This window comes from Opisthocomus hoazin, chromosome 10 (genome assembly GCF_030867145.1).
Source record: "Opisthocomus hoazin isolate bOpiHoa1 chromosome 10, bOpiHoa1.hap1, whole genome shotgun sequence".
NCBI classification, from domain to species: domain Eukaryota; kingdom Metazoa; phylum Chordata; class Aves; order Opisthocomiformes; family Opisthocomidae; genus Opisthocomus; species Opisthocomus hoazin.
The window spans coordinates 20767944-20795719 of NC_134423.1; the positions used below are offsets into that span (position 1 = coordinate 20767944).

At 39.1% G+C, this 27776-nt stretch overlaps 1 protein-coding gene across 1 annotated transcript; it reads right to left on the minus strand.

The window, feature by feature from the left end:
• Positions 1-41: 41 nt before the first annotated feature.
• CEP152 (centrosomal protein 152) lies at positions 42-27776 on the minus strand. Its single transcript, XM_075431599.1, has 27 exons — positions 27703-27776; positions 26221-26346; positions 23429-23529; positions 23119-23185; positions 22573-22917; positions 21911-22079; positions 21026-21166; positions 19964-20103; positions 19467-19667; positions 17881-18028; positions 16568-16659; positions 15552-15715; positions 14764-14971; positions 13797-13910; positions 13546-13676; positions 13221-13349; positions 12942-13077; positions 12013-12192; positions 11236-11508; positions 10617-10748; positions 9686-10336; positions 7929-8100; positions 2975-3056; positions 2783-2889; positions 1856-2012; positions 1496-1599; positions 42-1247 (listed from the first exon to the last, which is right to left on the minus strand). Exons 2-27 carry the CDS (start codon positions 26305-26307, stop codon positions 499-501), a joined length of 4980 nt encoding a protein of 1659 aa, XP_075287714.1. The 5' UTR covers positions 26308-26346; positions 27703-27776; the 3' UTR covers positions 42-498.

The following is a 27776-nucleotide window of genomic DNA, read 5'->3' on the forward strand; positions in this document are numbered from 1 at the left end:
CAATTCTAAATGTGTTACTACAAAGGTAAACAAAAGTCAGCATTAATGTTTCATGTAATTTTATATAACTTCTTCATGTAACACAAATTGTGTAACTTTGGTCATGAAATGGACACAGTAGAACAAGTTTTCCCCAATCCTCACACTTCTTTAAATATCAGGTTATCATTTTCCCTTCAAACGGGGAATCGCTGGCATTGGTTCAACTTGGAAAGCGGGCAGTCAAAACCACTATCCTGCTGAAGAGACTGGGGATCCCACACCAATTTTTTCCAAGCATTTGTTGCAGCATTCTCCTACATTTGAATCTGGTGATACACTGAGTTGTGTGACAGCAGAATTTGATTTGTCAGAGTTGAGGAATGAAGTATGCTCTGGGTTTGTTACCAGGTGGCCTCTACTGTAAACTTTAGTACTGCTTTTTGTGCCGAGAACCTTGCCATTGCCATGAGTAATGTCTCTCCAAGAAGTAACAACATTTTCATCTGCAGGGGAAAGTCACCTGATGTGAGGAAACTCTTCGCAGCACGCCACCTGCGCTTGCACATTAGTACTGGCTTTTTGTTCAGGGTACAAGAGAGGCATGTCACTATGCTCCAGATGCGGGCTTCCATTCACAGAACTCCATTCAGTGCAACTTCCTTCATCCCTTTCTGGAGTTGCTTGAAAATCAGATTCCTGACTTCTTTTAGATTTAGTTTTCCATTTTCCACATGACTGGATACATTCATCCTCTTTCAAGATTGTTTGTCCGTTCTGGCTCTTCAGCATATGATGAGTTGGCCCAGAAATGGTATGGCCATTTGTGAAGCTGGGTTCATGTGTGTTTTCTAACATTACTTGAAAAGCAGATTGAGGAGCATTCCTATGTGCTACATTACGAACAGCACACAAGAGCCCTTTGTCTGCATTTATGATGGGGCCATATTTTTGTCTTCTTCCATCTTCATTTGGATAAGACTCTGACATAGCATCTCTTGAAGCACCATCCAGATTTGCAGAATTATTCCCATTCTGAATACTTGAAGTTACCGTTTCATGAAGCGTATGGTGAGTTTCAGTCTGCACTGCATCAAACTGCTGTCTCAAGTCACATGGTACATGTTTCTGAACAACTTCATCATTGGCTTTTTCGGTAATGCTTTTGCCACGTGATTTGCCTTCCACATGGTTTGACCTAGTCTGAAGCATGCGATTTCTTTTTGAGTACTCAGCTCCAGGTGGTAGATCAGAATTTAATGGCAGAGCTAGGAGAGGAGGGAAGGAAATAGATTAATTGAAGGAAATGCTCATGCTGGAAGAAAAACTAGGTTCTTTTGTTTGTTTTTTGTTGTTTTTTTTTTTAATAAAGAATTGTAAGCATTGTCAAAATAAGCAGCTTATATTTATGCTTTCATTAGTAAGCTTATAAATAAATAGTACTTCACTTTCCATCTGTATTTGCATTACTACATGCATATGATCAAGAACAGAACAACTGGAGAATCCAACATACCTGAGCGGGTAGATTTCCTTTGGGGTATGCGTCGAAGAAACGTTTCAAGTTCTTCAGCCATTGTAGCAAGCTTACTGGCAGCATTCATTATTTTCTTTTCAGCTCTGCCAAGAATTACAGAACATGGAAAAAAAGTTTAAGGGCAATTCCTTTTCAACTCTGCATTTTACTTCAAGGTAATATTAAAGAATACTGAAAAGACAGTATGCCAGACTGCTCAGCAGTGACCCCATGCCAATGTGAGCAGATGGGCAAGACTTCAGGTCAGACACCGTTTGCTCCAAGGTGGACAAACACCAGACTGATCTCTACACAGCTCCTTCAAAATCAGCAGTAATTTCCAAACATACTTGAACTCACCCTTCATGTTTCCCATTATCAGTAAGGAGCTGTTGAAGGCATGTCAAATAGTATTTGCGCATTCTCTGTGCCGTTTCTTGGCGCTCTCTTAAAATCTCCGCTTTAATCCTTTCAGCAGCTCGCTCCTTACTTGCACGGATATAACAAAACATATCACCTGCAAACACACTTCATTAGTACCAGTTTTCCCCCAGAGGGGGGAAGAAAAGCCAGCGCCACAACTGGGATTGTCTAGCAGACCTGGAGCAAGTGAGCAAGGGCCTGGATTTACCTGCCAACATTCCACCCAAATCCTTGTGCCAAGTGTTGCCTACTGGATAAATGCCACTGAAGACCAGAACAGGTGGAAATGAAGCATCAGACAGGAATTCAGCTGCCCAGTTCTGCATCTTCAGCTGCAACAGATAACACTAGACACAGGGATTTGGGTGGAATGTTGGCTAGCAAAATGCAGGTCTAGGAATTCTTTGATGGCAGTGCAGCTGGCATTTGGGGACCTGCTGCGCTCAAGAAAGACCTGGCACTGCATTTAACCCTCTCTCCTCAGCCAGAAGGTTGCCAATTAAGCCAGAAGGCAGGATACAGCACAGGAGAAAAGCAGATTCTCCCTCAGGATAAGTGGCAGGGTAGGTGGATTGTTTACTGGAGAAACAAGATCAGTTCTCAAAATACACTTTACCACTTTAAAAGGCATAATACAGCGCAACAAAGCAAGGACAGCATAACAAGGCTTCAGCCACCGCAATTAATCATGTCTACAATTATGGTGACAATTCCATTTCTCACATTCACTCTAGCAAGAAGGAAAAATTAACTTCTCATGCGATTTGGCTGTCAGATTCCTGTGCAAGTTGGCTGAAGGAGGAAGAAGTGACAAAGTAAATTATTTTGCTCTTCTAAGTTTTTAGCTAAGACTTTAGTACTTACACTTAATCTTGCTCACAGCTTTAATGTACTGAGCACGCATTTCTTCCAGCCCTTTCGCAGAGTCACAGGATGTACAAGGTTTTGAGACGCCTCCTTTTGACAGTGACCTGAAATGCACATAAGTCACGCTGCACAAGAAAAGCAGCTTGTATCTCAAAAAAAAAAACTGCCTGTTTAATTTTTTTTAAATACCTCGATGGTGTTTCCAGGTCTTTCAGTTTAGTCTTCATCTCTGAGTTTTCTGCAATTAGAGCTTCTAGAACCTTCTCTTTTTCTAAGAAAAAAAGCATGATGAACCATAATTCACTGCACTTCTCTAAATTCAAGTTGAGTTCAACAGAAGTTATTACATAAACTGCTTTCTCTGGTATAAGAGCTCATTGTCACAAAGCATCATCAGCAAAGGTACAGCTGTTGCAGTAACAAGCACATAGCAATTAATCTCAACACACTTCAATGAATCCTGAATATAAAAGTCATCTCATACAGTAACTAAATATGCTTAAAGCCTTCATATGCCATTACTAACAATATGCTGAAAGACAAAGCTTCAGAGATATCAGGTGTACACGCAGAGAAAGGACAGGGAGGGAGAAAGCAACCAGCCAACTAAGGTTTGTTTTGACAAACACTGGGAAAGAATTATTAATTTTTGGGTTAGCAATTGTGCCTTCTTTCAGGTGAAAAGATAAAAGACAACTTGGCTGTTGTTTTGTTGTTGTTGTTTTGGGGTTTTTTTTAGTAACCAAAAGCCAGTATTGCAAAGAAAGGCTGGACTTTCATGCTGAACTCTGCTCAATGCTACTAAGAAGTGTATAAACATAATGAGCCACCACAGAGAATGAGAAGAGAGCGTAGCTGAAAAAGCCCAAAGCATAGGACTTCAAGCTGATACTGAAGACTGTTGATCATGGCATACACATATTGCACCTGGGGGTCATCTCCTGAAAGTTAAAGAACCATAAAACCTATTTATTAGCTATATAATATAAGAAAATTATTATTTTAAAAAGGGTACAGTTATTTACCATAACTTGAAGAATTCATGGATAAACTTGGATAGACCCATAAAAAATCAACAGTTGATACTAGCTTTCCTATTTTAGGAAAGAAAACCAACATGAATTGAACACCTACAATGAATGCTGGAGATATCTCCACCACACCCAGACACAGAAGTTCTCATGTGAACCATGCCCTAATGAAAACAAAGGCTGACACCACACAATGGAGGGCATGTCTTGTTAAGTACAAGTCTTCCTTCTAGAAGAATCAAAGCTTTCACAGATAGAATGTAAGGACCTGAGCCCTGGGAAAGATACAAACAAGTTTGGCTTTCTTCCTTCTCCACAATGATGCGCAGAAAAGCACAAAGTAAGCACCTAACCTGGAACAGAGAGAAGCAATTTATGGCCTTCAGAGACCCTCATTTGTGGTCTGAATCTTATTTTGCGCAGTTGAGAGTTGTATCTGTGATGACATAGGCAACAGCAGTAGGGTCTGTTTTCATTAATAGACCTGCTATTATCCTTCAGTCTTTTCCTCCAGCCCCAAGGAAGTTTACATACTATAAGGTTGTCAACAAAAGAGTACAGAAATAATATCAAGTAAATCTGTGAAACTTAGCCCACCTGGCCTGACTCACATCTACAAGCTGGCAAAAACCTTTCCCTTACAAACACACAGCACTTTTCTCCTCACTGAACACAAAATTTGCCAGAGCAGTCAACTGTGACTTTTCATTTTAAAAAGAAAAAAATAAAAGGGGGGGGGGAACCACACACAAGCCACAGCCTTTGGCAAGTAAGACTATTTAGTCATTTGGTACAACCTACTACCTCGCTCCCTCCAAGCTGAGCATTTGCCAAACCTGATTACAGTGGCCACAGCGACTTTTCACTGAGGCACACTCAAACAATTCTACAGAATTACTGACCCTCAGGATGCAGTTTGAGACCTCTGCTGAACCAGGACCTTCAGCAAGTCCAATTCCTGCCATGCTCCAAGGAAAGCCTAAAAAAAAGACCTGAACACTACTGTGTACAGCTTCTGATTAAAACACTGCAGGGAGAATGACCCTCTTATTCAACTACCAACATATTTTCCTTCAGAGAAAACATCATTCTCCTTGTTCTGCTCCTTAAAATGAAGGCTTCTACTGGCTTGAATACAGCTCAACAGGGGACAGAGTTCCTCAGATACCAGCTGAATAAGTACTGTGCTCCACATGGTACACGATGCCCAAGTAAGAAAGAAAAAGTTCTTGAGCACAGGAAAGAAGCAGAGCAGGCATTCCTTCTACAAATCCTCTCAGAAATAAATCTAGACAAAAGGAATTCTTGTTGCCATCAGAGACAAATGAATCAGTATGACTTCCTCTGAGTGAAAAGCCTACACGTAAGGCCCATAGAGGGAGACTCAACTGCAGGAGTAGTTACAGGTACAGCAAAGGTGTTTGATATGCCAAAGACTTTTCATCCTGGTTAGCCCAGATTTTACTAGGGTTGGAGACTTCTACCAAGTTAAACAAAACAATAAAGGATGGAGTCTATTATCCTGAAAGGACAACAGATACACATAATGCAACAGCATCCACAGTAAATGCAGATATCGATACCAAGTCAGATAATGTTGCAATTCACTAAACTGATGGGCAAGTCTCAGGGAGGTTTTACCATCAAGCACTATCAGTCTGTCCACAGAAGGCGATACAGATGTTGAGAATGCCAAAAATAAGATGTTGGACAGCAAAGAGCAGGCAGTCACAACAAAATAACACTACTCCACAGCTAGCGGGGTGTGTATTAAACAAGAGTACTAGATAACACCACTACCAAATCACAAGCAGTTTCCTACAATGGAGCAATCTAAAGCAAGTTACTTTGCACCACTTTTTTCCATCAGAAACAGCTTCAGAAAAGCTTTCTTTCCATAGTACAGACAGAAGCATTCCTTTCAGTGACTCTTCCAAAACCAGAGTGGATATTTTATACCCATCATTAGTAGAGAGATCTTTCTTTCCTATGTGACGACGATAAGAAGTTAGAGACTTTTTCTCAGTCATCTGTCCTTTATTTCTCATTTCCAAGTGACACAAAGGGAAAAAGAACATCTTGATTTCAAAGGCCAAAGAGACTAAATAAAGTCTACTTAAAACCTACTCTAAGGTTTACAAAAAAAGAAGAACGAAAATAAACAGAACTACAGCTTCAAGCTGTTACTAACTGCAGGAAGGTACAAGACAACTGTGGTCAGCAGCTTACTGCTACTGGTGCCAAGAGGACCAAGCAGCATTTGGGGCCACTCTGCTCTCTATACTCCCACTCTGGTGGAACGAGTATGTGCACAGCAGCTAAAGACCTCCATGACTTATATACATCTGTATGTGTGTGTAGGTACACACGCATGCACTATCTGTACAACCCTTCCAAGCAACAGCATCCACACGTACACATATTCAAAGAACACCTGCCATTTGTTCAGTTTTCCTCTGTTCTTTTCCCAATACACACAAGAGAGTACTAAAGCCACAAGTAATGTTTAAAGCCAAGAGAATGGGGGGGTTCTTGGGGCAGGGGGAGGAAAGCTGGTTTGTATTTTGTTGTTGGGGTGGGGTTTGCTTGGGTTTTTAAGGACACACAACCCCTCAGTCCATCCACTGAAAACTAAGTGATGCAACAGACGAAAGACTCCTGCAGCCAGCAAGGCAGAGCCATTCAGTTTCTTTAGATGACTAACACTCCTAACCTTGGACTCACTCTGACTTAGCTTCGTGTTCCCTCACAGCAAGCTGAAGATGTTTGTGGGCTATCTCCAGCTCTCTTTTCAAGTCCTGGCACACAGTCTCTCTTTTTTCAAGCTCCTGACAGTGTTCACAGCAAAAATCTTCCTGAGACCCAAGGTTCTTATTTGTACTTATTTGTATATGCTACAAAAGCATATAACACATTAGTCTAATTAAAACAACCACAAGAGACTGGAACCCTGTTACAGACGGTGCAGCACATTTGAGTCTTCAGTCAGCGATATGGCACTTGTAGTTTGAATTTTTTTTTTCTTTTCTTTTAACCAAACAAAAACAAAACAAAAAACAGCCAAGCAGGGTCCTTTGGAGTCAGCTGACAGAGACTTTCCCAGCTGGGAAGCCTCACGTGCGGCTGAGTCTAGTTAAGTTAAGAAGTTCACAAAGACTGGGTTACTTCCAGGACAACAACAGCTGCTCTCTACAGCCAGGACAGGGAGCTCTGGAGACAGCAGAACTGCACTGCTTGTATTGTTTTGTGTTAATAGTTTGTTATTTTGGTGTTGAAGGAATTCAAGCCATGCTGCAGGCACAAAGCCAAGGACTCTCTTAGGTTTTCTTACTTTATGTTTTTCGGTTGCATAAGAATTCAAACTAAACAGAAAGCCCAGAGAGATTTCTGTGCCTCCCATGAAGTTTTTCCTCAGCTACACTGTCTCCAGCTTTGCCATAGTACATGTGACAGCTCTGGGGAAGAGCTACAATGCTAAAGTATACAAAAGGGGGAGGAAGTAAGAAGAGAGAAGCATGATCCAGGAATGTGTGTTTTTTCAACTACATTCCTGACCAAAAGAACCCTAAAAAAAACTACCATACCAGGTGAAGTACAGTTCTTGACACAACGATATCTTTTACATGAATGCAGAATTCCTTGTCTTGTCTAATGTCAAGATGAAGTAGTATAATTCAACTTTCAAAGCTGTATTTAGTAACACCCATTTACAAGACATAGTTTAGACCATACTCTGCTCACCACGATCAACACTGGCTTGCTTATGAGCTGTTATACACCAAAGCTATTTCTTTACCCCCGAAGAACGGCTTTAAAAAGCAGAGAGCTACTAATATCTAATAAAATTAAACCTCAAAGTCTAGCACTAAAGTAAGCTGCAGACTAGTACCGTTTGTTGCACAGTTTGTGACTTTAATGTAGTATAAGATAATGCAACATTAAACAGCCTCACATTTGGGAGAACTGCATCTTCCTCTACCATCAAAATATTCACAAATAAACTACAGTTAGATGACTAACCTGCATTAGTCATCAGTAAGACATTAACAACTGCTACTAACAAGCTTAATTTGATGATACACAATATTCCAGATTAAAAATAAACCCAATACCTTTGTCTGTTCCAGTTTCCTGTGAAGGTGGCCGTCTCCTTAGCCTCCTTTGTGCTTCTGCTTGGTGTCCAACATTGTACACAGGAGATCTTGCCATGTCCCCAGTGTCTCCTTCACCACGTTGCAGGCAAGAGTATGCTTCTTTATTTACATTACTCAGTTGTTCATATTTCTGCAATTGAAAAAACACTTCCTGAAAACCCAACACAGCAAAAAGTGTTCCACACTATCTTAAAGTAAATAAGTAGCATGTTAAGGATAAAAACTAGAAACCCTGGTCACCAAGTAGCTCTAGTAATTGTAACCCAGTTGCTGTAAATCTGCAACAGAACTGAAGATTGCAGCTCATATCAGAAGGGAAACACGTATTCTAGCATACAGAAGTTTACTTAGTACAATTCACTGCAGTAGCACTACCTGGACACCCTGAGTTTTATTTTGGAAACATGCAGCCTTTAACATTGCAGAACTAAACAGAGTCTTTGAATAGTTGAAGCTAACTTGTTTCTTAAATGTCACATCCAGCACAAAAAGGGGTTGAACCCATTTTGAGTTTCTGTACAAATATGGGTACTACAGGGACACGAAAGTCATCTAGAAAAATCTAACTCCTTTGTTTGTTATGGTAGCATAAGAGAAGACATTACTAAAAAAATTAGAGAGTTCAGTGGATAAGGTGGTTCAAGCCAACCAATGTTCTGAAGTTCAAAGGTATGTTAAAAACAATTTACCTAGAGACATTCATATCTTACTGAAGATGCATCAGGCATAGGAAAAAACTTCCTGTTCTCTTTGCCATTATGAAAATAACTCATGACAAGAAAACTTTAAATGACCACTGTCTGAACAGAAACATATTACCACTAAAAAAAGGGTAATATTGTCATGAGAAATCACTTCATACTCATTTACGCCCATCCCATCTTTTCTTGAAAAACAAGGCAGTTTCCTTCTCTGTCCTGTTCTTGGATAATCCCCCAGCTGCTAAATGCTGGGTGGCAAGGGCACTTCCAGTGGGATGCTCCCCACAATCAAAATCTTACTACAAGGATAAGTGTTGCAAAAAGGAATCTGCTAAAACAGAAACAGAAGCTTTTGGACAGAATTCTTAGTCCCAAACTCTTCTAGACAAGGGTAGGACGTCTTTCCTCATTTAGGCACCCATGTTGAAAAGGATTTTCTAGAGCTACGGTAAAGTTAAGCAAAACTATTACTCCTGACATAGATCAGTTTGTCAGCTATTCAGTTTTACTACAGATAATTTGCAAAAAGGATTTACCGTTTTCATCTTTGTGTCACAAGGGGGGAGGGGGGAAGAGTAACATGATCCATAATCACTATTGCAAACTGCTAAATTACTAAAAAAAAAGCAGCTATGCTAAAATCTAAGATGGGCTCTAATGACAGAACCCACCTAAGAGCTCACAAGGAACTTTCAACAGGCTCTGAAACTTAGGAAGGTGCATTCATCTCCTTAATTTGTGAGTCCTGGCATTAAAGAGCGACACTCCTAACCTGGTTTTCTCTTTAAAGATTGAAGGTGTCAAAGCTGCACCCATCCTTTCCCTTTTCCCTTGCTAACAGTAGATTTAGCTGTCTCTTACAGTTTTAAAGGACTGCTGTCATCAATGAACTCAAAAGTGTTGGATTCACCAATTATCAGGATTATATGGATATTTTACATTGGGAGAAAACAGTTATGAGTGACTTCTCAAATCCCTTTTCTGGTTCGCAGTTATAATTTGCAGAAATATTACCTCTTTCCATTCTCGCTCTTCCTTTTCCAGAATTGTGTAAACTGTAGTTCTGTAGGCCTTCCGTAAGCAAGCCTTCACTTTGTCTTTGCCTTGACAGTTTAATTGAACAGGAGCATCGCAGCACTTATCCTTCCAAGAATGCTCACTATGTGTACACTGGACTAATTCTTCATGGATTTCACTCAGCAAGTACTCAAGCTCAACCAGACTTTTCTCCTCATACTGATTAATTTCGTCCTGCAGTCTCTTTGTTTCTTGAGCCTCCCATTCTCGCTGCTTTTGGTCTAGGAACATCTTTACTTCTGCCTCTTTCTGAATGCAGAGATCATTCTTCTGTTTTGCAAGATCCTCCTTTGCTGTTGCAAGTACCTCTTTAATTCTGTTTCTATGATCATCTAGGAATGATCGGTAGCCTCTCTCATTTTGCTCTTGTATCTGCAGGATTTCTTCTTGCTTTTCTTTGTTCCACTGAGCACGTGCTTTTGCAAGCTCTGCTTTGATAGCTGCAGGGATTTCTTCTTTCTTTAGCTCCAATTCCTCCTTTAGAGAAATTACCTTTTCTTCAAGTTCTTTCATTCTTTGTCCAGATTTCTCTGTAGTCTCATATTCTTGCTTCCATTTCTCTTCAGCAGCTGAGAGAACTAGGGCTAACTGGTGTATATACATAACAAAGTCATTATAAATACATACATACATTTATATACACATAAAATATAACCCTGGGTCATTATCTATCAATCTATTAGATATTATTTTCAAATTATTTAATAAAAATATAATCCTATATGGGAAACAACATGGATTAGAACCAGAGTACACTAGAAACACCTTAATGATTCCCCACCTATGTCTACATTCATTCCTCAGTAACATACAGGATTTGGAAGACTGAACTGTTTATCAATACACATATACAAGAATTTTGGGCTACCTGCTTTGCTGCAGTCTCTTTGTGCTCTTTCTCCCATTTTTCTTTCTCTATCTTTAGATTTACTTTATACTCTTTGAGATCTGTTAATTCTTGCAGCCACCTGGCACGAGCTTGGGTTAAAGCTGCATCTACCTATAAGCAGAAAAAAAAAAAACACAAACCAAAAAAACCCACTATTTCAGTCACTACCACCAAATACACTTTTACGATTACTTTCATACAGCAGTGAAACAACTTCAGTTTGGATTGCTTATGTTTACAGAAATTAAAGGAATCAGATCACCAGCTTCTGATGCATTTCTTGATGCAAAAGTGATACAAAAATGATTAATATTGAATTTATTTTTCTAACAAAATGGTATAAACTTCAAGTTAGTGTTGCTCAGTTCTGCTCAAAATTCCTGCGAAACTTGTCCAACTGTGTGAAAAACTAACAGCTAGAGAAAATGAGCTACATGCTACAGCTTCTTCAGAACTTTTTTTTAAAATATATTTCTAATATGGCAAACATCAACTAGTGAGCTTAGAGAAAGTTAGTGGAAGAGAACATTTTTTTTTTGGTGACGTAGTTATACACGGCAGTTTCACAGACTCCAAGCAGATAGAACAACTATGTTACCTGGCTGGTAAGATTTTTATGGTATTTATTTTCCAGTTCTATTTCAAGTTCTTTTAAGGCCTCTTCAGAGGCCATATGTTCTTTCTGAGCCTTCTGGATCTGCAGCCTCTGGTCTTCAACTATCCCTTCTAACTGTTTAGCTGAAGCTTCATCCACAACTGCTACTCGGTCAGTTTGGCTGCTGAAGTCATTACATTCAACTACAGTTCTTCGCATTTCTTCCAGCCTACTTTGCCATTCTCTTTCTATTTTTGCAAAGACTCGTTCTTTATTCTAAGGAAAAAAATATTTTTTAATAAAGTCTCCCCAGTGTCCAAATAACTAGAATTTCACTGGTACTTAACAAACAAAACTCTGTTTATACCAATAATCTTCCCTAATAGGGGGAGAGCAAAACCATGCTCAGAGAGCAGAGAGTTTGCTAACTCATCACAGCTTTCTTCTGTGGGATAGGATACACAAAGGACTTTCATACGACAACTGAATGAGACAATGGAAAGTGTAACCACTCACCCAGGGATCAGGGTGGAAAACTCTAGCATATTACCAGCTGTGACATTCTGGGTATTCTGCATGTTACTTTACAAGGTCTAGGAGTTTTTTCCAAAATCTTAAGCTTGTCTAATACCTACTGACTTCTTCAGAGGCTCCTAAAATTACATGCCCTTAAAAGCCACTTTAAATGGCAGAATAACAGCACGTAAGTCTATCTACATAGAAGTTCTCCTGAAAATAAACAAAACAAAAATTTGAAACCCCCTTGTTTAAGTTCCATACCTCTTTTTCTTCCTTCTCCCAGTTAACTTTGGCTAATGCAACCTCCTCTTCAATCTGCTGTTGTTTTTCTTCCAGCCATTGCCTCTTTGCTGCTATCATAGAACTGCTGTGTTTCTCTTCAAGCTCAGTCCTCAGAAGGTTAAGACTGTCTTCTTTTTCTTCTAGTAGCCGTTTCTTGAGCTACAAAAAAAATAAAATTAAAGTATTCTCCAAGGCATAGTGAGCTGCTTTGGTACAAAGTGATGAGAATGCATAAGAGACATGATTAACTCTCTAGATCCTGTGCACTGATCTTGATCATGATACCTGGAAAAAAAAGATTCAGCTCTCAAAAGGAAGTGTTTTAAGGCATGATATCAGAGGTTATTACAGCCTATTGCTCTAAAACAAGCTTTCTTATCAAGCATCTTTATTCCCAACTTACTTTGAGCTGCACCTCTTTACTGTACTTGCTTAGCAAGACAGCTGACCCACTTAAACAATTTCACACCAATATCTTCAGAAGAACAAAGTTTTTAATCAATATAGCAGTCTGAATTCATTATTATCTAAAACACCCACAGTATTTTCAGATCAGTTTTATATATGGAAAAGAAAAACTTGTATTGTCATTTAGCTTTTTTGAAAATGTCTCATGTATATAAGACCTCACACTGCTGACTAAACAGTCCTCAGGAGTCAAAATTATGACAGTTTACTTCATGAAAATTAATAGCTATTGGAAAGGGTTACTTCTAAAATATTTTAGATCACAGGACACAACAGCAGGTTAATTTAACAACCAATAGGTCACATGTATTAACTTTCTCAGATAGCTGCATCTCTTCCAAGTATCTTCCCCAAACAATCACCAAGTTAAATGCAAATATGGATATTACATCTTAAAAACAGTCTGAAATTGTATGATTTATAAGTATTTCCGTTAGTACCTTCTCTTCCTTCAGCTGCTGCTCTTGCTCAAATTTCTGCCTTAAAGTAGCTTCCAAGGTGTCCTTCTCCCCACAGACTCCGATGTAACATTCCTTGACTGCAGTCATCTCTCTGTTCAGCTCCTCTATGTTACCCCTACACAAGACAGATTATTTCTTATCAATTACTCTTTACACTCACAGGACAGCAAGTCTGTTTAAAAAAAGTGTAACTAGCACTGAGGGCCAGACAGGAAACATAGAAGTTTCAGTAAAAGTAGAAGAAATGGTAAATCTTACTTTAACTGCGAGATTGTCTCTTCATAAGTTAGAATAAGCTGCTCTTTTTCTGCAGCATACCTCTCCATCAGGTCTTTCTCAAAATGTGCTTTTGTATCTTCATGATGTTGCAGATAAGTTCTTTCACACCTACAATTTCAAGAAAGGAAAAAAAAAACCTAGGTTTCCCTCCCCCCCCCGCCAGCCTTTTAAACAGGGTTCAACTTTTACTTAAGTAAGAAACCAGCTTTCTAATGCTGACCTCCCCTTGCACCAGATAGCTGGTACAAGGTTATACATGCAGACTAAAAGTCCACAAATGGAACTAAACAGTTAACAGACTTACCTGTCAATAGCTTCGTGTTTATCTTGATCTAAATCCTGAACCACCTTTCTCATCTGACAACAGAGATCTTGATTTAACCTTTTCAGTTTTTCCTCATTTTCCTTCAGTTCTTCAATAGTTGAAGTGTGGTTCTGGACAAAAGTCAATAATAGGTGGGTTGTAAAGAACTTTCTCTAATTTCAGGTTTTAGCATGGGGGGGTGGTGGTTCAGGGTTTTTTTTTCCTAGGGATAAGCAGCATCCCTGTCTCACCTTAACTTCTTGCAGCAAAGTTTCATTAGCCTTTCTGAGTCTCAGAACTTCTTCCTTAAGATTATCAGAAACCAAAGGACTGGTCACCGGCTTATCATTCAGATTTGCGACAGGCTAAAAATAAATGAAATTAAGATGATATCTTTCAAGATATACATGATTTAGAAGTTGATGCTTTTAAAAAAGTTCAAGGTGTCATATAAAAGTTTTACTTAGAAAAAATAAAAAAGCCACCCCAATGGAAATGATTGCAGTGCAAGACATAACAGCATCACTGTTCTTGTAGAAACTCACAGCATCATGAAGGTTTAAAGCAGCATACGCTCGATGTTGTGTTTGCAAGCTGAATGACTACTATCATCCAACAGAGAGCACATTTCTCAAGCACACTATACTCCTATCCCACACCGAGGTGACAATGCATAGATTGCAAGAGCAGATGTTACAAGCCTGATCAATTTATAGGAGGGAAGTTAATGGGATGAAGAAAGATGCAACACCAAAGAGATTCCTTGTTGATCAAATGACATAGTGCAGCCCCTTGCAGGCAATGTGTTTAATGTTCCATTGGTATAACCAAATGATACTATCAGCTTTCTCAGAGAAATTTTAAGGTCTTTTTGGCTAAAGAAAACCTACTTTCTCCAATGAAATTAAGTTCTGAAAAAAGCAGAGTGGCCTTCAAGTGCTATCAAGCAAGTAAGCCATCACATCAGAACTCACCTAATCAGGCATACGCTGCCCAACTTGTGCTATTCAGTTTGTTTCTTTTTCACCAAACATACAAAACAAGGTATCATCCAAACGATCATATTTTCCTTAAGCTCAAAGACAGATCTACTTAGTTGCTATGAACACTCAGCTGTGAGTAAGTTCTTTGGTCCATTTTCATAAGAAGTTTAAATGTTGGTTTGGTTCACTAAAATCCAGTGCATCTTTACTTTTAAAAAAGTGTAAAAGAACAAACCTCTGACTCTTCTGATGCTTTTTCTGCTTTCAACAACTGCTTGTATTCCTCTAATGTCTTCTGGCAATCTTTAAGATCATTTTGTAATTGAGTAATCTGGTTTCTCTTCATTTTATTAGTGCTCAATAAATGTTCCAGCTCAGCTTTTAATTCTACAATAATTTCGTCTTTAGAGAGCTCTTTATCCATGTCTCTGTTCTGTATTGCACTATTCGGGAAGACATAACCAGTTCAGTATTTAAAAGACAAAAAACATTTATCTGAAAGGTAGTGGTAGCAATGAGAACAGCAACTAATGCAACCAGAAATACAGATGTCTAAGAGGTAATAGTAAGAACAACAAGATGACATGAATACAAAAGCCATACATTTTTTCATCAAATTGCAATTAATGTACAGAAAACTTCAGCCATTTCCTCAAAAGATTCATTCTCACGTGATGCGAGGTATTTTGAGACAACTCAACCGGTTATTTCAAAAGACTGCTACAGCATTAAGTAATTATGTGGAATCTTTGAGCAAGAAGGTATCCGTGCATATCATCCATACAATCCAAGGCATAGCAACACAATCTTCATAAAACCTGAAGATTTATTAAGCAGCAATTAGGCATCCAATTTACGGTATTAGTTCAATTTCATGTTTCCCAGATTACCTGGCGATACAAGCAGTATTTTGAATATCTACCAAAAACCTACATATTGATCCAGTAAGATCATCTTTTGCACATCACTTGTATAACTTCTTGAGGCTTTTAGATTTTTCTCTCAACAAGAATCACACAATACCTGCAGAACCTCGGTTTCTTCCCGGTGATTTTTTTAATTCCCAAATCTACATAGGAATCACCCAGGTTCGTGTGCAGCTCTCCACTCACATCATTCAAAAATACCCCAAGCTTGGCAGCAGATTCATACAAAGCTATTTCCTCCTTCAGTTCCATTAATTCTTCCTTAAAGGAATAGACAGAAAAAAATTTACACTGAGCAGAGAAACTCCAAGCAAACACATCAGGCCCATGATAACTCTTCCAAAGAAAACAAATACACAGAGCTATTCTTTCTAAATATAGTTCTATTGAGCTGTATTTACTTGAATTACTTAGCAACAGTTTTATTTATTTATACTATAATTTTGATACCTGTAGCAAAGCATATGTTACAGCTACAAATTAATTACGGAATATTTTCCGTCGCTCAGTATAGTCTACTGTTCTTATTACAGTTCACATATGAAGTTAAGTAGTATTTCTTTTGCTCTTACTTCTTTCCTGCTGCCCTTGTATAGTAAAATGGATGACAAGAAAAGTACACAGCTGGAAAAACAGCCTATTACTCTAGTACTTACTAGGAATCATAATTTCCAAGATGACAGATTAAAGTCAAATATATGAACTGAATTGAAAACACAGACTGCCACTCATTTTACAGAGGACTCTCTAGCATTCCCTTTTGCTGACAAAAGGTAAATTTCAGAACGTATTATCTCCAAATATCCCTATAGCTTAATTAAGATATGAGATTCACAGCAGATAGAATTTATGTTCTTGTTTTTCCATAAGCAGGTTAGATAGATGTATGATATCAGATCTGTGTCGATACATATGCCCCGCTGTGTTTTATTAAAAAAAAACAAAAAAAGTCCAACATGCAACGCTAGGAGATGAAGTAGTGGATAGTCCTTTACTGAAAGGAGACGTGCTTGTTTCCCCAACAAATAAAAAAGTTTCAATTACCAATCTCTCAGCTATAATGCTCACCCCTCTAAAATCAAAACAGGAAAACATTTAATAAAATTAATTAACCTGTAAAGTCTTGTTCATGTTGTTGCTTATCATGTGTGCAGACTGAGCTTGTTGCAATTGAAACCATAACTGATTTGTCTCCTGCATTGAGCCTGTTGCAGGAAAGAAAAGGGAGAACAAGATCAAGTCATAAATATGCAATAAAGACTGTGCAATCTGAAAAAGAGATCACTTAAAAACAGCGATGTTGATTCTGGTAATAAGTATTACTCTGTTCCTGTTTCCTTGAGCTCACTAATAGAAACCTATAAATTATGAAGGCAAGAATATTTCTGCCTGAATTGAGCAGGTGAAGGTTACTACAGGTCTCCAATTTAAACTGCAGTTTGTTTTAAAGTTTGGGCACTACAGTGGCTTGATTTTTTTCATATTTTTAATAGTAGTTTTAAAATAAATACCACGAGGAGCAAAACGGGCCAAATGTTTTCTTTCCTTGTAGCTCAACAGAAGCAAAAAGTGACATTGTGTGATTGGGGCAGAAGTTTAGCAGGAACAGAGCCACCTTGGAGAACAGGTCACCTTTCCCTCCTCCCCAGGTGAAAATTTTAGCTATATCAGTTTGCCAATTTATTACTGCTTTAAGGCATTTGATGAATACAGCACAGAAAAATCATGGCATTTCTTCAACTGGCAGTAATACTCTTTTTAAATATCCTATCACATTTATAATTACTTATTCACTACATAGTACAGAGCCAATAAGGTTTTTCTCCTCTATCCTGACATCTAGGCTCTCTCTACAGAGATTTTTCTTCCAGACTATCACTGTGCTCAAACAGAACATGCTCTTAAATTAGGATCCAGGGAGACAGACATTTCATTTAGTTAAGAAATTTGGAGTCTATGAAGAGACATACGTTACTATTAAAAGCCTTCAATGTGTAAAGGTAGGCACAAGTCAAATACATAAAGAGCATAATATTTCACATTCTATTCCTCCTGATATAAAATTTCCAAGAACCAGCCTCCAGCCAGAAAAACAATTTTTTTCTTGCTGAAATTTGAATTTAGAATGGCAATTCAAGTCAAACGCCAAATATAAAAATGAGTAGATTGTTCCCAAAGGCTGTTACTTAGTCCAAAACTAAGTTTACACATATGCAGCACAAAATGCATACAAAAATAGTTTAATCTCTGTTGTTTGGGGGTTTGGTGGGGTTTTCTGGTTTGTGCTTTTGCACTGCATAGGAAATGGTCTAGTATACATTTGATGTGGATTCCATTTCAATAGGAACATAGATGTGTAATTTCATACTTAAAAAAAATTAGAGTAATTTCTGCAAGGAAATATAAGGTATGAATGAAAGGCTAACCTGTTTGCAGTAAATTTGCACATTGCTTTTGGCTTTCTTCTAGGCTTCTTGTCAGTCGATTTATTATTTCTGTTTTTTCGCATTTGGTTTGTTCCAGCATTTTTTCAAGTTGTTTAACATGCTCTCCTAGATTTTTGCAAAGCTCTTTCTAGAAAGAGAGATTATTTTTACTCATGTTACAAACATCTAGACACCTAGGACAGTTCGGATATAGAAAGAGTCAATACACACAAGACTCAGGACAAAGAATCAATCTGATACCTATAGGGGTGGAGACCAGCTAAATCAAATCACAGATCAAATGCTATCATTGGCTGACAAGTCATCTCTTACAGCATCATAGGTAAGTTTTCACTAGGAGACAGTAAGTATACTTATACATAAACATACATAGATGTGAACAGTTTCCTATTTCCTAGAGCAGTTAGTTTCAGCATGTCAGATTATCCCCTGTAATTAATCACATACAGTTAGTCTACTGCAGAAAAATCAAGCCTTCATGTCATTTATATTAAGCCTGAGCTTAACTTCATTTAGTTTATTTTAACTGAGCTTAAGTCAAGCTAGCAAGTTCCAATGCTCTGTAAAAGAGGAACTGTAGTTTTTTCACAATATACAAAGTAGACCTTCGTAAGGCACTGCTTGCAGTTACCTACACAGACCTGGGAGGCACAGTACCTCATCTTTACACCTTTTGACTTTTCTATTTTGTCTCAAAAAAGAGGATCTCTCTCTAAATACCCCAAACATACTACTGCAGAAAAAGTTTTTCTTTTCAGAGACTAAGCTGTGTAAGCCTTGTTGTGGCACTAATAGACAGAAACTTAGCAGTACATTCTCATTTACAAACAAGTGCAAGTTAACTTTTCAAACATACAACCCATTTATTTTTTATGCATATTTATGTTGAGACAAGAATTACAGACCTAGAATTAAAGAAATGTAATTATGTGAAAGAAGAGGACAATTTATTAAGGCCTGTCTAGACTACACTGCTTCAATATTTCTTATAGTGTAATGGACTCTAATGACATGTCAGGTAGAATAATTTTAATAAGCTCTATAAGCATGTAATGCAACCCATATCAAACCCCATCTTAAAGCCAGCCTGTTTCTAGCCCCCTCTCTTCTTTTTAAATCCGTAATTGTAAAATAAAGTGACTGTTCCGTGGTTAGGAGTCCTTGATCATTTTGAGACTAAAGCTTGTCAATAAACTGCTAATAAACAGTTTTTCTTGCAGTAAAATATCACATAATTTTATTAGTTCTTTCCCAGATTTATTTGCCAGTACTCTTTCAAAAAGAGATTATGCACAGAAGAGAAACCAAGACAATGAATTATTGTTTCCTCTGCATCTGCAATATACAAACTCACAATATGAGCTCACAACTGCCTGGATATGTTTGTAAAAACATACCACACACACTTCATAATATTGAAACTTACGTAGCATTTCCTTTCCATTTGCTTAGCAGCTTCCAGAAGGAGCTCTTAGAATTATAGGTCAAGAAGTGCAGTTTAAGAAACATGGGGAGCTCTACAGCCTCTCCAGTACAGTACTTAGCATCCTAAAACAATTTCTCACCTGCTCTCGGAGTGCGGATGTTGTAGCATCAAGTTTTTGCTCTAACGATAATACTTGCTTTTCATGTTTCTGCTTGAGTGCTGAAATAACAGCTTCGTGTTGTTCTCTGGCTCGCTGAAGGGCATCTGATCGCTGAAGTTCTAACAGCTGCTTCTGCATACTTTCCATGGCTACCTCTGTCACTTTGGATTGCTTCAGTATCTGTAGAAACAGTATCAGAGTAGCTCCCAGTTACATATATTTCACTTTTGGTCCAATACTCTGTATTGTCAGCTCAGGTTTTTTGTGCAAGAGTTGCTAAAAGTCCTCAGACAATGCCTGGATTTTAATACAAACTATTTTCCACAGTGCATCCTATTCATTTGTCATATATTCAGCTTCTGCAGTGATCACAAACAGTGTTTCAAGAGACTAGCATTTATCGTTAATGCAAATACATCACAAATATAACAGTACAAAGCATCCACAATAAACAGATTAAAAAATATTGATAGTACCTGCTCCTCATTGGTAGTAAGAGTCTGAATCTGTGTTTCAAGGGCCTTTATTTGGCCTTCAAGGTGCACTTCGCGTTCCTTTCCATTCTGATAGAGTTTTTGAGACTCATGAAGACTAACCGCCAAACCATCCTTTTCATCTTAAGAGAGAGACATAATAATTGTGTGAGAAACATGACCAGCCACCCAACAACCTCACAGAACACCACTGTTCAGTATCCCCGCTGGACAGAACCACTTGCCATGAGCCCTCCGTGTCATACTGTGGGCAACAAGCAGAAGACAGAACAAAAACATTTGGTCAGTCTCCATCCAGTAACCGCTTTCTCCCTCTGATACATTGTACCTTCAGAACCATAGTGGAAACAAGCCCTGTTCTGCCAGCACTAGGAACTAGCATCATCCCTTACACCATTTAAAGGAAGAAACAAAATTATTCCCCAGAGGGAACAGCCAAGACCTAGCAAAATCATTGACAGCTGAAGTTCTCTCTCATTTGCTTCTTTTGCATTCTAAAATTTATATTCTTAATTCTCTAAGCTCGCAACTCTTTTTTGTCTGTTCCTATAAGAACAGGGAGATGAAGACAACCACCACTCTCCACTACAGCTTTGATCATTTTGGAAGAGCTTCTCTCGACGTACAGTTCAGGAAATGGCTGGTTAACCAGGCAGCACAAAAAAGGTTTCTTTCATAGACCTACACTACTTCTATCAGGTTTTTTTATTATCATTATAATTTTTAGCACTTCTAACACACTACTTTGGCAAATTTCTCAATTTTCTGTATGTTTTTAATGCCTGGCACATGGGGACTCTGGAATACAATGGTGGTCTTAGGAATGCAGTAAAAGTTAAGACAGCTATGCAGTCAACCACCAATCCAGAGAATTTTCTTTAAAACAGTGTTGGGGCAAGAGGTTAGGTCCACCTAATCCCAAAATAAGTTTATAAACATGATCGATACCTGCAGAGACACTACCTAAAGCAAAATTTTGGCATTAAAAAGTTGCTAGATATGAATAAAATCTAACAGTTAGAGATCTGTACAAAAAAATTTTACCTTTGACTATGGAAAGCTGATGATTCAAATACCTAATCTGCTGTGCACTCTTTTCTAGCTTTTCATTAAGTTCTTCCAGTTGTCTTTCTCTTGCTTTATTTAGAACCTGAAGTTGAAGAATCTGCATATTTTCTGACGAATCTGCCAAATTTCAAATACCATACAGACAAGTCAGCACAGTCAACTAACCAAGAAATTCAGGGTTGTAAGTTACTCCTGACCCAAAATAGTTCTTTGATAGTGCCAAATTCACTGTTGGTTCACAAAATTGCATCATTTTTTAATCCATGTTCAATTCACATCACATCAGTTGCTCTGGTAGCAAGGGCTGAAGAACCGTAGGAACTACCAACACAATTCAAACCTAACAGCAAGCCCAGATAAAGGTGTACATACTGAGAATTCACAGTCTTGTGGCAACTATAAATTTTCAAGATATCTAACAAGCAACGTAGTTCTGTCACTTGACATGTACCTAACAGATAAGCCCAGTGTGGCATCAGGCAAAGTATGTTTCCTATGGTACAGCAAGTAGTCATTTTCCAATATTACAAACAAGACAAAGCACCAGCAAGGCTTGAGATCAAGCTGCCAGAAATAATTTCGTTCACAGACTCACCAGTCAAAACTACACTTTTAATAGCCTGAAACTCAAATACCCTGATCAAAAAAAAAGCTGATTTCTAGATAAAGTGGGAAAACACACACACACAAAATTAGGGCTATCCCAATGTAAGCCTAGAGTAAAATAAAAGATCATATACATCCACATACTTTCAGTTCTCCTCTTACTAAAAATCTACTGGAATCAATGGGTTTTCTGTTGCTGATTTCAAGTGGACTTTTCACATAAGTTAAATTCAAGTCTAAACAGCAAACACTTACTTTCATCACTGCCCAAGAATTCATGTTGCAAATCTTCAAACACTTCATTTCTTCTGGCTCCTTCTTGGATTACTGGAATTTTTTGATGAATGCCATTTTGGTATGGTTTATAAGTCACTTTGTAAGATTCCGGCGACTGGCCACTGACAACGTCAGATGCAACAAATTGCTGTCATGACAATATACACATAAGATGAAACAAATTAAAACTGCAACTGTAGTCTTGCTCAATGAAAATATTTTTCATTTTACATGTTGACATTAAGAACAGCTCTACTAGCTCTTCATTTTCATGCTCCAATCCAGAACAGCATTCAAGGGTGACAGAAATTTTCATGACAGCTTCTACTTTAGGAGAACAATGAAGTGTCAGCTTCAACAGAGTAAGCACACATTTAAGTGAATCACATTCATTGTATCTCAGAATTCTACCTAGCCAACAAAAGAAAAAACACCACACCAAACCCAAAAATGCACGTATGAAAATCCAATTATTTAACACTTTATTGTTTTAACATGCAAAATAGAATACAGAAGCCTCCCATCACTGTTTAACTGATAATAAGACACTAAAAGCATTTAGAAATATTACTACCAATAGTTAAAGACCTGTGAAAACTTTCCAGAAGAGACAAAAAAAAATGCATCAGCTTTTGAAATACCTTAAGATGTTCCTTTGGAGCATTTGGAAAATCTATTATTTTACTTTGCTGATTGTTAAAGTCTGGCTTATGGCCATTTGTATATGGCCTGAAGTTTTCAGGAAGATGATACACATTGTTCTGTTGGTAGCAACTTGGAGCATTAAACCCATCTCTACCAAGATACACATCATCAGGATCCTCTTGACCGTTCTGGCCACAGTAACTATCGTTAACATCATATAAAAGTTTCTTCTCTTCATCATTATGTAGGCCATTCCAATTCTTTCCATGTTTTTCAACATGATCAGTTTGCTGGTCACACAAGAATTGTTCAGGGTACAGATTTTGTCCTTGTTCATAATCCTATGAATGGATAGGAGGTTTAGAATTGCTCTTTCAAAACTCAGATTTCCCCACTCCCCCTTTTCTGGCATTAGCAGCCCTCAACCTATTCAACTGAACAGCTACACGAAAAGTATTTCTCCAATGAATTTAAATAACATTTAGCATGTTATTATGAACAAGCAGCTCCTACTAATTCCATCACCGTTCATACAAGCTTACATTTTGAGGATCACTTATCAATGGATGATCGTCCCACCTTCCATCACACTTCCCAGGCTCATGTGATCTAGAGAAAGACAAGCAGCTTAACCATGTACTTATAACTTCAGGAAAAAAAAACCAAAACAAATCATCTCTTCATTAAATTAAGTAGCATCTACTTTGTTTCTCATGGAACACAAACCATACTGCAAACTGCACTACAGCTCCCCTTTTACTTGGATTGCTTTTACACACCTCATCAGCTGAGATCTTGTTCTATTCTCAAAAGCACAACATAAATAACAAAAAATATTGCAGAATGCCTTACTGCTCCTCAGCCTCATGAATGCTACAGTCCAAACAGCTGGAGAGATGGTCTCCACTGTCCTCCAGCATATCATGGGGAAGGTCTGTCAACAGTTGTTGCAACTGAAACAGAACAAACAACTTTCATTATGTGTTTTTCAAAAGAGTGCATACAAGTTCAGTCCAAAGAGACAGAGACAGGCAAAATAGGTCACTTGCATAAAATCCTGTTTTTCTTCCTCCATTGACAAGTTCACAACACTGGAATTCAGAGACCTATACCACAGAATGCTTAATAGACTAGAGACAAACCTAACCATTTTTTCTGGCGAACTCTTGTTAAGAGCAGAGCTGCACCAAAAAGAGGTAAGGGAAATGCCACCAGATAGATGTGTCCCCAGACATACTGCTTTTGAAGAATTATTTGCAAACTAATCATGCCAAGGTTTCTCCTCCCGAAGTCCCAGGCAAGAGAGATACCGGACATTAAAAAAAACACCCTTTCTGAGGACTCTGGATTGAAATCCAGGTAAGAACTTGCCAGCCAGCGTTATTAGGTGCAAGAAGTCATCACTGCAATGACTAGTGGTCTGCTCATGTGTTCAGATGAAGTCACTGAGGAGCTAGACATGAACTAAGAAAAATACTACCACTTCTAATTCAAGAAACAGATAGATACATAAGTGTGCCACAAAAAAAAAAAAAAAACACAAACACCACACCACCAAAACACTCCTGAACTTAGTTGCTGTAATGATTCCCACATAGAATGTACCTCTTCTTCCAATTTTCTGAGAGGCTTTAATATGAGGCCACATACTGGGCTTCTTGTAGATCTGAGCTATGCACTCTTTTTCTTATTAGGTGACTTGAGAACTACACAATATATTCAGAATTATTACACTCAGTTTCTGAACCCTAACCCTGTTTTAATCCCAATTCTCAAAGCATGTGTTCACAAAAGCAGAAGAATCAATTGCCCCATGCCAAATACTTTACAAGTGTTTCTTTGTTAAAAAACAAAGAAAAAAACCCCACAAAACAAGCACTATCATCTACAAAGAGTTTATCTTTAAGATATCATCTTTTCATCAGATGCTATTTTAGATGTTCTCCACGACCAAAAGATAGATGAGAAGTTAAAGACAACTTTTCTAAATGTCTACAGAACAGAGCACCAAAAGTTTGTTCCTAGAAATTCACTATTCGCGAGAAGTAGTTTCCCTATCGTTAGAGCACTCTCTAGATTTATTATATCTCAGCTCCAGGAAACAGGAAAGGAAAGGCAGTATCACTGACTGAAGATCCCCTTTCCTTTGTCCTACTTGCAGCCAAGGACGTAATCAAGCACTGTCAGTTTCACTGGTCTTACACTGCTTCGGAAGCCTAAGAGAAAGCAGCGCATACACAGTTCACAAAACTTCATCATGAGAGTTCATATTTAAACTGAGCTCAGCCTACCAGGCTAGCTAGCACAGGCCTCCAGATGTGGGCAAGGGCTACCCAATTCTTCAGTTAGTGTCAAAGTACTCTCCTACCATGTACATCTCCCCAGTTTTCAAGATAAAAAATCCACCTGGTTTTCTGTGGCATAAAAACTAATGCAGAAAGTCTCGGACTACATCTTGACCAGGGAACACAGCAGAGCATCTGTTTTAGCCTCCTTTTGGCAGGCCAAAAGTCACATCCCATTGCAATATCTACAACATGTACAGTTTTGTGAACCCCACCTTGCTCCAGTTCAAACGTGCGTGACCTACAAGGATTATCACTAACTTCTTCCACAGAGGCTGCTTTGCATCCATTGCCTCTTGTCGTGTCACTTGGCACCACTGAAGAGCCCGGCTCCGTTGTCTTTACAGCCCTCCTTCAGGCATTTATATGCATTTACGAGATTCCCACTGAGTCTTCTATCCTCTAAGTTAACAGCCCCAGTTATCTCTCCTTATGGAAAAGATGTTCCTCTCAACACTCTAAACTTATAATCCTATTTATGCACTCTCTTGCTCACTCACTGTAATAATCCTACAATTATTTCACTACTTGTTCTCCTGCACAAGCACAATGTTCTTTCTCTGGGTAGTAAGTTCTGGAACAGACATCAGATTTGCCACAGTGTTTGCAATAGCATCTTTCCAAACTGAACAGCTGTTGTTCTACCACACATTTCTGTGAACATTTGTCTCTACATTATCTACACTTTAGACAGTGATCCCTGAAGTATATATTGGTGATGTTACCTGACATGAACATGATTTATCACCCTGTAAGAAACCATTATGCACATTTGTGTTAAAATACACATTTTGCCAATTCTCTTCATGAAACAAAAAGAAGAGAAACATCTAAAGTATTTCAACTAAAAAAAAAATCCCAAAACAATTTAATATATTTTTCTAAAGATCAAAGTATGTAATTTATAATCAGAATTTTAAAATTTTCATTATAATTATTCCTTGTTCTTTTCTAAGCTAACCAAATTTTCAAGTGAAAGAGACCTGTTGCTTTCTAAGTATTTCTAGAAAGTGAAAAAGCTGTCAAGAAACACAAAATGTAGATGACACCAGCCTTTTGCATTTGATCTACAGCATAGGCAAAGCATAACAGTCTTACAGCCACTACATATGACCCTGCAAGGCTCTTAAGGTGCAGCATCTCATTATCTCTTTACTTTTTATGCCACTCTTGCAAAACATACCCTACACACTGTTTTGCTCTTACCCAAGACAGCATATTTTTTTTTCTAAACACTTAAAAAAACAAGAAACAGCTAGATAGACAAGCCTTCAGATTAAATAATTTGTTCTTTCTCACCTCTTGTTCTCTTGCATAATCCTCTTGGTCATAGTCTTCATCTTCATGTTGAGTTTGTAGAGCTCCACTATCAAAGTCAAGGGACATTGTTTTCTAATAATGTTTCTGAACATCCAGCAAAACCTACTGCAAGACAGGAAAACATCACACAGGAGTAAAAGCAGGGGGGGACAGGACACACAAACGAATGACGGATAACACCGAAAAGTAGCATCCTCACTTCCTGAGTTAAATAACCAAATGCATACACACAAAATTTTTTTTTTTTTTTTTTGAAACAAGCACTGTACATTATCTATATCATTCACTTGGGCTTTTGTTTCTCAGTACTTCCAATGCTACTCATTTCTAAGAATTCAGCATTTAAAACAGATTATTTGGGCTTTTCACATGCTGACATTATGAAATTACTGAAGTTCACTTGCAACCAGACGGTTTTTTTTAAGTTCTAACACTGTATGTTATACATATGCTGTGATACAGGTTGATAGTTATGTGCCCTTTTAAATCTTGCTTCATTTATTTCTAGAGAGTAACTATATGTTGTACTAAATACTGAAAGCATGCTGTTGCTTGCGCATTTGGGTAACAGCTCTGATAGGAAAAATTGGAAAAGTATCATGGAAATAGAAAAAGTATGGTTGTCAGCTCCAGATCTAACTGCTTAATGAAGGGACTCGGACTCCCGAGGACTTGCCTACACCGAGCAGTGACTTCACCGTAAGCCGCAGCCCGTAAGTGCTGGCCCACACCTGGTGGCAAGGCAGGCTGCTCCCTGAGGAGGGGGAGACCCTCCCGACAGGCAGTCACCAACCGGGCACCACTAGATGAAGACTTTACAGAACGGCACGCTCTTTGGGCACACAGGCGTAGCACACGCTGACCTCTTCCCTCAGTATAAAGTAAGCTTGACAAGAACGTTATTCCCAAGTTAAAAAACATCACGTGTCATTCGCTTCACCACGTTTGAAGGACCCGCTTGCCCGCCGATATTCACGGAAGCTCCCTGACAGGGTGAGCAGGCACCCCAACGGCACAAGCAGCTGCCTGCGCAGCCCCGAGGCCACCCGGGTCCGCAGCGGGGCCTCCCGCAGAGCAACGCTGAGGCAGCTCGGCCATCTTCCCCCAGGCCCGCGCCAGCTGCAACCGGCCACCCGCCCCCCAGGGCCCTTCCCGAAAGCCGAGCGGAGGCAGCCTGGCGGCAGGGCGCAGCCCCGCTCCACCCGCTCGCGGCCTGCGAGAGCCACAGTCCGCTGCCGAGGGCCGGGGCCGACCGAGGTCGCGAGTCGCCGCCGGCCGAGCCCCTCAGCCGCCGTCTCGGCCCCCTCACGTCGGCGGCGCGGGGCTGGCAGCTGGGGGCGGATTGCTACCAGCAGCCGCAGAACGGCCGGCGAAGCAGCTCCCGCCGGGGCCTCCCTGGCCGGCGTCGCCCCGGCCTCCACGGGGCAGGGGGAGGCGGCGGAGCGCAGCACCGAGACTCACCTGAGCCGCCCGGCACCGCGGTTGCCCACCTCTCCCTGGCACAACAAAAACGCAACCGCCGCTCTTCCCCATGG